Source organism: Drosophila elegans, unplaced genomic scaffold, assembly GCF_018152505.1.
Source record: "Drosophila elegans isolate 14027-0461.03 unplaced genomic scaffold, ASM1815250v1 contig_183, whole genome shotgun sequence".
Classification (NCBI taxonomy): Eukaryota; Metazoa; Arthropoda; class Insecta; order Diptera; family Drosophilidae; genus Drosophila; species Drosophila elegans.
Window position 1 is genome coordinate 8,041,997 of NW_024545550.1, and position 8,207 is coordinate 8,050,203.

At 50.1% G+C, this 8,207-nt stretch overlaps 5 protein-coding genes across 5 annotated transcripts; 4 read left to right on the forward strand and 1 right to left on the reverse strand.

Annotated features, from left to right (window-relative positions):
• Window positions 1-71: 71 nt before the first annotated feature.
• Window positions 72-1,766, forward strand: LOC108144437 (nuclear inhibitor of protein phosphatase 1). Its single transcript, XM_017269321.1, has 5 exons — window positions 72-202; window positions 264-478; window positions 538-752; window positions 806-1,397; window positions 1,469-1,766. Exons 1-5 carry the CDS (start codon window positions 174-176, stop codon window positions 1,588-1,590), a joined length of 1,173 nt encoding a protein of 390 aa, XP_017124810.1. The 5' UTR covers window positions 72-173; the 3' UTR covers window positions 1,591-1,766.
• LOC108144433 (probable asparagine--tRNA ligase, mitochondrial) lies at window positions 1,693-3,310 on the reverse strand. The gene is made up of 3 exons (XM_017269317.2): window positions 3,185-3,310; window positions 2,916-3,123; window positions 1,693-2,851 (listed from the first exon to the last, which is right to left on the reverse strand). Exons 1-3 carry the CDS (start codon window positions 3,272-3,274, stop codon window positions 1,767-1,769), a joined length of 1,383 nt encoding a protein of 460 aa, XP_017124806.1. The 5' UTR covers window positions 3,275-3,310; the 3' UTR covers window positions 1,693-1,766.
• Window positions 3,311-3,381: 71 nt separating this feature from the next.
• Window positions 3,382-5,076, forward strand: LOC108144435 (CAAX prenyl protease 1 homolog). The gene is made up of 2 exons (XM_017269319.2): window positions 3,382-3,566; window positions 3,722-5,076. Exons 1-2 carry the CDS (start codon window positions 3,474-3,476, stop codon window positions 4,982-4,984), a joined length of 1,356 nt encoding a protein of 451 aa, XP_017124808.1. The 5' UTR covers window positions 3,382-3,473; the 3' UTR covers window positions 4,985-5,076.
• A 102-nt stretch (window positions 5,077-5,178) lies between these two features.
• Window positions 5,179-6,717, forward strand: LOC108144436 (CAAX prenyl protease 1 homolog). The gene is made up of 2 exons (XM_017269320.2): window positions 5,179-5,329; window positions 5,390-6,717. The coding sequence occupies exons 1-2, from the start codon at window positions 5,228-5,230 to the stop codon at window positions 6,629-6,631; spliced, it is 1,344 nt and encodes a 447-aa protein (XP_017124809.1). The 5' UTR covers window positions 5,179-5,227; the 3' UTR covers window positions 6,632-6,717.
• LOC108144434 (CAAX prenyl protease 1 homolog) lies at window positions 6,665-8,193 on the forward strand. The gene is made up of 2 exons (XM_017269318.2): window positions 6,665-6,866; window positions 6,928-8,193. The coding sequence occupies exons 1-2, from the start codon at window positions 6,756-6,758 to the stop codon at window positions 8,191-8,193; spliced, it is 1,377 nt and encodes a 458-aa protein (XP_017124807.1). The 5' UTR covers window positions 6,665-6,755.
• Window positions 8,194-8,207: the final 14 nt, after the last annotated feature.

An 8,207-nucleotide genomic window follows, 5' to 3' on the forward strand; every position in this document is an offset into this window, starting at 1 on the left:
AATACCCAAATTGTTTAAATAAGGAATACCCCATTTGTCATTAATCAGTCGATACTATCGCATTGGCCACATTGATTTTGTGTACACACTGGCCGTTCGCCAAGGATTTTGCATAAAAATAAACAAATTAGTTTTTAACCGGTTTTCTACGGGACTTAACTTAAGTTAAACGCATGGCCAACAGCTACGACATCCCCAGTTGGTGGGTTAATAAATGCAAGAGAAGATTTTCCCCAAGAACAAGCAATAATATCTATTTTTAGGGCCGGCAAACCTCCCACTGGGTTGCATCTGGATGTGCTGAAGGACGACAAACTTGTACAAAAACTGATGGTCGATGAGAAAAGATGCTATTTATTTGGCAGAAACAGCCAAATGAACGACTTCTGCATAGACCACGCCTCCTGCTCGCGCGTCCACTCGGCATTTGTCTACCACAAGCATCTCAACATCGCCTACCTCGTTGATTTGGGTTCCAGTAAGTGATCAAATCCGGGATCTCTTTATGTAGATTACCTAATTAGTTATCATCTATAGCTCATGGCACGTTTATTGGCACACTTAGATTGGAGGCTCACAAGCCCACGCAGCTGCAGATCAACAGCACCTTTCACTTTGGAGCCTCCACCAGAAACTACATACTCAGGGAACGCCCCTCGGGGCACCACAACAATATCATGGAGGACCTGCCGCTCAGCGAAACGAGCGACGGAACTCTGCTGGGCCTGCCCGAAAGCCAAACCGAGCTTGATGTAGGTTTAGTGCACACAATCCTATACCAACTAACTAAACCATTGCCCTCTAGAATCTCACGGAGTACAATACGGCCCACAACCGACGCATCTCAATGCTGGGCATCGATGATGACACCAATATGCGCAAGCAAAACGCCTTGAAGCAGGGTCGTCGCATACGTAATGTCACATTTAATGATGAGGAGATCGTTATCAACCCAGAAGATGTGGATCCCAATGTGGGACGCTTCAGGAACCTGGTGCAAACCACTGTGGTGCCTGCCAAGCGGGCCCGCTACGATGTCAACCACATGGGCATCCATTCGGGCAGCAGCCTGTCCAGTGTCAGTGCTGCCCACGTGCACCAAATGTTCCAGCAAACACTGGCGGACATGAAGCATCACCAAAACCAGCAGCAGGGAGGCAGAGAAATGCCCGCACCCAATGTTCCGGTGCCCCACTCGCCAACTAACTCTCTCTATCAAGGACTGCCGGCCGAGACGCACGGAAAAGGAGACCTGGAGCCCATCTCACCGCTGAGCATTGGTTCCAAGTTGGGCTTGTTGCTGCCAAATCCCGCGCCCGAGGTTTTGCCCGTCTTCGATGAAGCAGTGGAGCCCACCTCCACATTGGCCCAAAAGCTGGCCGTTGCCAATGCAAATGGTAAGGGTTCAGGCCACCACCCATCCTTGAATTTTTTTTACCTCTGATTACCTGTTCTCTTATCATTTCAGTGCGTCGCTATGGCGAGGATCCGCATGACTCCAGTGGCGAGGGCGATGCTCTATGTCCACAGAAGAAAAAGTATGCCAAGGAGGCCTGGCCAGGCCGAAAACCCATGTTGGGGCAGCTGTAAAGGCTTATTGGCCAATCGGTTAGATTGAGGACCACCCACTATTATGTTCGTAGAAAAGTAACATATTTTACATAGATACCCCCATTTAAATGATTTTACACATACCCTAAAGTAATATACATTTATTACACTTTCAACAAACATAATAAACCCCAATATTTTACACCTTTAAAAAATCACATCTTGCAGCTGTGTGGATACCTGGGAAAGGGTATCACATCTCGGATGTTCTTGACACCCGTGACCAATTGCAGATATCGCTCAAAGCCCATGCCAAATCCTCCAGTAGCAATCCCTCCGTATTTTCGCATGTCAACATACCAAGAGAGATCCTTTGGCAGCTGCGGATGGGAGCTCAAAACTGCTGGGTCACTTTCACGCAGACTTCCGCCGCATAATTCTCCAACTGCAGGCATTAGAAGGTCCAGTGCATGAACTCGATTGGGATTTGTGCGCGAGACTTTCATGTAGAAAGGCTTTTGGTCAGCGGGCCAATCCACAACGAACACGGGAGCAGAACAGTGGTTGACTAGAAACAGTTCCTGATCCTTGGAAAAACCTTCGTTCAGGTTTATTGCTGTCTTTAAGCTATCCTTATTGTCCTGCAGCACTTGCAGGGCTTGATCGTAGCTCATTATCTGCCACGGAACTTGCAACCAAGGCAGATCTGAGCTGCTGTTGGAGTTCCTCTGACAAAAATGCACATCCTCAGAGCTTGTTTCCAGTAAGCGATTTGTCACTGACTTGAGCATCTTTTCAATGAACCCCGCCAATTTCTCGAGCTCATCCAGATGGGCCAGTTCCGCTTCGAACATGTAGAACTCAGCTAAATGCAATGGCGACTTGGAGTTTTCCGCTCGAAAGGCCGGAGAGAGGGTATACGTGTTGCCCAGACCATAGGACATGGCCTCCAGGTGCAGCTGTCCGGAGACGCTGAGGAAGACCTTGCTGTCGAAGTAGCTCTGTTCCACGGGAACTCCCGGCCTGGACATCTGTTTCAGTAGGGCTTCAGAGTCCGGCTGAACCCGAAACACTTCTCCGGCTCCCTCGCAATCATTGGTGGTCAGCAGGGGAGTATTGATCTGCACGAAATCCAGTTCATCCATGTAATCATGAATGGCCTTTTGGGCCTTGTGCCTTAGCCTCATCTGGGCGGCTATGAAATCAACGCGGGAACGCAGATGCAGATGCTCACGGACATATTCCGGTGGATGTTGCTGTTTGGGGCTAAAGGGATATCCCTCCTGCAGGTGTCCGTCCGCTGAACAATTGATTATACTGCTTTAAAGGATACCAAATTCTGTTGGTTAGATCTAATGAGTTACCCAACATTTCCACGCGTTGTGCATGCAACTCAAAGCTGCCATTTGGAGCCACCTGGATTTGACCCACCGCCGAAATTACGCTGCCTGGAGATAAATGCTGGTTCTCGGGAGTCCTAGGCACCACCACCTGAAACCTACTGCTCGTAGATCCATCATTCACGTCCAGAAATGTGTTATTCTTCAGCCGGCGAACATTCTTGATCCAGCCCTTTAACGAATGCAATGTTTTGAATGGGGTTGCTTTCAACACAAAAAAATAAATGGTTTACCTGGATGCTCAAAGAGTCGCCTGGCTTGTGGGATTTCGAAATATGGGCTATACGACCAGTTTTGCTGTAAAATCGCCTTAAAAACAACATCCTTTCTTTTATTTTGATTCTTTGGTAGTCGACACTGTCACATACATCAGAACTCCCATCACCAAATAATCGATAACAAAATCTATTCCGCTTTTGATATATTTAAACGACCGAGCAACGGTCACACTACACTCACAATTCGTCACTGGCGCTTGTAAAATTCCAGTTTTATTAGTTTTTAATGAAATAGCATTTAAATATGTCTTCATTGGACGCAGACACCGTGCTGCTTAGCATTTTGTTTCTGGTTATTATCGAAAATGCCCTGGAGATTTACATATCGCTGCGACAGGTGAGTTTTTCCGTATGCCGGCTGGTGTGTAAGCGAGATGGCGACAATTGGCAAGGAATTTTATCAATGCAAAGTGATAAATTTAGAGTCGCAAATGTTAATTGGCAATACGCGATGCCCGTTTAATGTGATCCCTTTCCACCTCTCTCCCCCAGGTGAAAGTGTACCGAACTGCACTGAAGGTGCCGGCCGAGCTGACGTCACACATGGGCGAGGAGACGTTCCACAAGGCAAGGAAATATGGACTGGACCAGGAGAACTTCGGCATCTTCAAGGCGGTGGTCATGGACGTGGGCCTGCTCTGCCTGGAGCTGTACATCGGACTGATTGCCGTGCTGTGGCAGCTGTCCGTGGAGGTGGTGGAGCACCTGCAGTGGGACTCCAAGAACGAGATCATCGTCAGCTGCGTCTTTGTGCTGATATCGAATGTGCTGGGCACGTTTAAGGGACTGCCCTTCAAGATCTACAAGATATTCGTGCTGGAGGAGACGCACGGCTTCAACAAGCAGACAGCGCGTTTCTTCGCCTGGGATCAGCTCAAGGGCTTCCTGGTCACCCAGGTGCTCATGATTCCCATCACGGCGGCCATTATCTTCATTGTTCAGCGTGGGGGCGACAATTTCTTCATCTGGTTGTGGATCTTTACTGGCGTTATCTCACTGGTCCTACTCACATTGTACCCGATTTTCATTGCACCGCTGTTCGACAAGTACACTCCGCTGGAGAAGGGTGCTCTGAGGCAGTCCATCGAGGATCTGGCCGCCTCGCTCAAATTCCCGCTCACCAAGCTGTTCGTGGTGGAGGGATCCAAGCGATCCTCCCACAGCAACGCCTACTTTTATGGCCTCTGGAACTCGAAGAGAATTGTGCTCTTCGATACGTTGCTGCTGAACAAGGGTAAATCCAACGACTCCGAGCTCACCGACGACGAAAAGGGAAAAGGCTGCACCGACGAGGAGGTTCTGGCCGTTTTGGGGCACGAGCTGGGCCACTGGAAACTGGGCCACGTCACCAAGAACATCATTATCATGCAGGTGCATCTCTTCCTAATGTTCCTCGTCTTTGGCAATGTTTTCAAGTACCCACCATTCTACGAGGCCATGGGCTTCCAGGCCGGCACTCGTCCCATTCTTGTGGGCTTGCTGATTGTCTTCACATATGTCCTGGCTCCGTACAACGCCCTCATGAACTTCGCCATGACCATTTTGTCGCGCCGGTTCGAGTACCAGGCCGATGAGTTTGCTTTCAAGCTGGGCTTTGCTGAGCAGTTGGGTCAGGCCCTCATCAAACTGAATGTGGACAACCTGGGCTTTCCCGTTTACGACTGGTTGTACTCCACCTGGAACCATTCGCATCCCACCCTGCTTCAGCGACTAAATCGCCTCAAGGAGCTCAAGGAAGACAAGAAGCTGAACTAAGACCGCTCACATCACACAAGACCAAAGTTTATACTGTTCCCTTTGTTTTAACGTACAAACAAATAAAGTAAGGGGACGAACCCCAAAGAAAATATTCCACATTTTGCAAAGAGGGAAGTAACGAAACATGTAAACCGGTAGTTTAAAATCCATCAATCAGAACCCAGCCCAAAATGATTTTCTAACGTCAAAATTAACAAAAAATATGCCTAAAATGCCTAGCTATAATCAGAGTAACCCAACATGACTGCGTATTTCTGGGATGATCCAATAGCAATACTTTACATAATCATAGCTTTTTTAGTGCTGGACAATGTATGGGCCATTTATCTGCTGCTGCGGGAGGTAATTGATGCGGAGATCTTAAAATTGCTGTTGGTATAATACTAATAATTTGTCTTCCAGATCAACGTGGCCTACAAAGCGCACAAAGTTCCGACTGTGATCAGTCCATATTTGCCGCAGGAGCTGTACGACAAGATGCGGGTCTACAAAATCCACAAGGGCTGGTTTACCATTGCCAACACCCTGGTCACAGCGGTTATAATGGGCGTCCTGGAGCTGTACTTGGGCTTCTACGCCTGGCTGTACGGAGTGGCCGGCCAGTGCGCCGTGGCCAAGTGGATGGAGCACGAGGCTTGCGTCTCCGTGATCTTTGTGCTTCTTCTGAGTTTCTACCTTTGGCTCAAGATGGTTCCGGCCATGATCTACGAGAAAATGTGCATCACGAGTGTGCAGTCCAGGGCCAAACCATCGTGGCTCATGCGCATCTGCCAATTTGTCTTTGACCTGATTGTGGGAACTGCCTTTACCATCGCGGTAGTGGTGGCCTTGGTGTTCATGTTTCTGGCCCTGGGACCATATGCTCCTCTCGGTCTGTATGGTCAAACTCTGATCCTGACATTCTTCATCCTCCTGCTGATTCCATGTGTGATCGATCCCTTTATGGGCAAGCGTGTGCCGCTGGAGAGCTCGAACCTGCGCACCCAACTGGAGCAGCTGACGCGGCAGGTGGGCTTTCCCATGCGCCAGGTATACATCATCCGGGTGCACGATCCCAACACCGGGAGCAATGCCTTTTTCTACGGCTGTTGCTGCCTGAAGAGGATTGTGATATTCGACACCCTGCTGCTGAATAGAGGGAAAAGAGATCTTGCCGAGCTGTCACCTGAGGAAATGGGCAAAGGACTGACGGACTCGCAGGTGACGGCTGTGGTGGCCCACGAACTGGGTCACTGGCGGCACGGGCACTTCTACAAGGCAATCATGGCATTCCAAGTTCATCTTATACTGACAATACTACTCTTTGCGGCCTTTTTCTCCCATGGACCCATCTACCAGGCAGTGGGATTTGCTCCCGGCTTGCAGCCCATCGTCGTGGGATGCCTGATCATCTTTGGCTTCGTGATGACGCCCTACATGACGCTGGCCAACTTCAGCATTCTGTCCATGACGCGCTGCTTCGAGTATGAGGCAGATAGATTCGCCTACCGACTCGGATACGCCGGAGATCTCGGCCAGGCGCTGCTCAAGCTCTATGCGGATAACCTGGCCTTCCCCGTCTCCGACTCCTGCTACTCCAGCTGGAACCACACGCATCCCACCATGCTGGATCGTTTGGCTCATCTGGAGGAACTTCGACGTTAGACTTTCGCTTTTTTTTTCTGAAAACAAAGTAGGTTCTGATTGAGTTATCCGGATTATTCGGTATTAATAGATATATCTCTTACAACAATTGTTGTTGTTTGTTGGGGGAATATGATATGTTTTGATGGCATTCTACGATACTTGGCCGAAGGTAGACCCTGTTATAATACTGGTGGTGCTATGTCTGATTGTATTAGTTGACCGGATCTGGGAGATGATACTCACCAAGAGACAGGTAAGTTGGCTTTTCCTCGATCACTGATCTCTAATCCCCATCGCCCATTGTCTATCCCCAGCAATTGGTGTGCCTGAACTCGATCATGGTGCCGGAGGAGCTGAGAGGAATCATTCCGCCGGAGATTTACCATCGGGCTAGGATCTACGAATTGCACAAAACGGAACTGCAGCTTTGGAAGTACCTAATTGACCTGATCCTCTCGCTGTGTGAGCTGGCCTTGGGTTTTTATCCCTTCCTCTGGGGACTGGCCACCAAGAGCCTGGCAGCGGTGACCTCAGCGGAGATCTGGATCAGCCTGATCTTCGTCTTTTACCTGACCATCTACATATGTCTGAGGTTCCTTCCCGTGCTGATCTACGACAAGTGTCTGCTGGAGCTGCGCTATGGGATGTCGGGGAAGTTTCCGTGGTACCTGTACTGCTGCATCGGCCTCCTGGCCATCCTGCTCAGCCAGTTGGTGCTGCTCCCGCTGGCCGCGGCCATTGTGTTCAGCGTGACCTTCGTCGGCTACTACTTCTTCCTGTGGTTCTGGCTCTTCTGGGCCCTGTTCACCCTGATGCTGGTCTTCTTGCTACCCTACTGCTGCATTCCGTGCATTGGACGTCAGGTAGTCCTGCCGGAGGGCACTGCTCTGTATGCGGAGGTGAAGCGGGTCTGCGACATGGTTGGATTCCCCATGAAGCGTGTGTTCATCATCAAGACTCGGACCATGCAGTATAGCAACGCCTACTTCTATGGCAGCTGCTGTTTGAAGAGGATTGTCATCTTCGATACCCTGCTGCTGAACAAGGGATTGGATGTCGGTGAGCTTCAGCCGTACGAAGTGGGCAGGGGACTGACCAACACCCAAGTGGCGGGCGTGGTGTGCCACGAGCTGGGTCACTGGAAGCATGGGCATTTCTACAAGGCCACCATCATCATGAAGCTGCACTTTTTGCTGACCATGGGACTCTTTGGCCTGTTCTTCCACTGCCCGCAGCTGTACATGGCGGTGGGATTCGCACCCGGCCTGTGTCCCATCATCGTGGGATTCATCATCGTCCTTCGGTTCACCCTCACTCCATATCTCACGCTGGCCAACGTCCTGATGCTGTGGAATTTGCGACGCTTTGAGTATGCCGCCGATACCTTCGCCCATCGCATGGGCTACTCCATCCAACTGAGATTGGCCCTGGTCAAGATCTATGCCGATCACATGAGCTTCCCGGTCTACGATAACTGCTACGCCTGCTGGCATCACACGCATCCCACGATCCTCCAGAGACTGGCCTATCAGCAGAAGTTGGATGCCAAGGCCATGCGAGGTGGACCCTACCAATCGTAGTAGTACCCGATTGT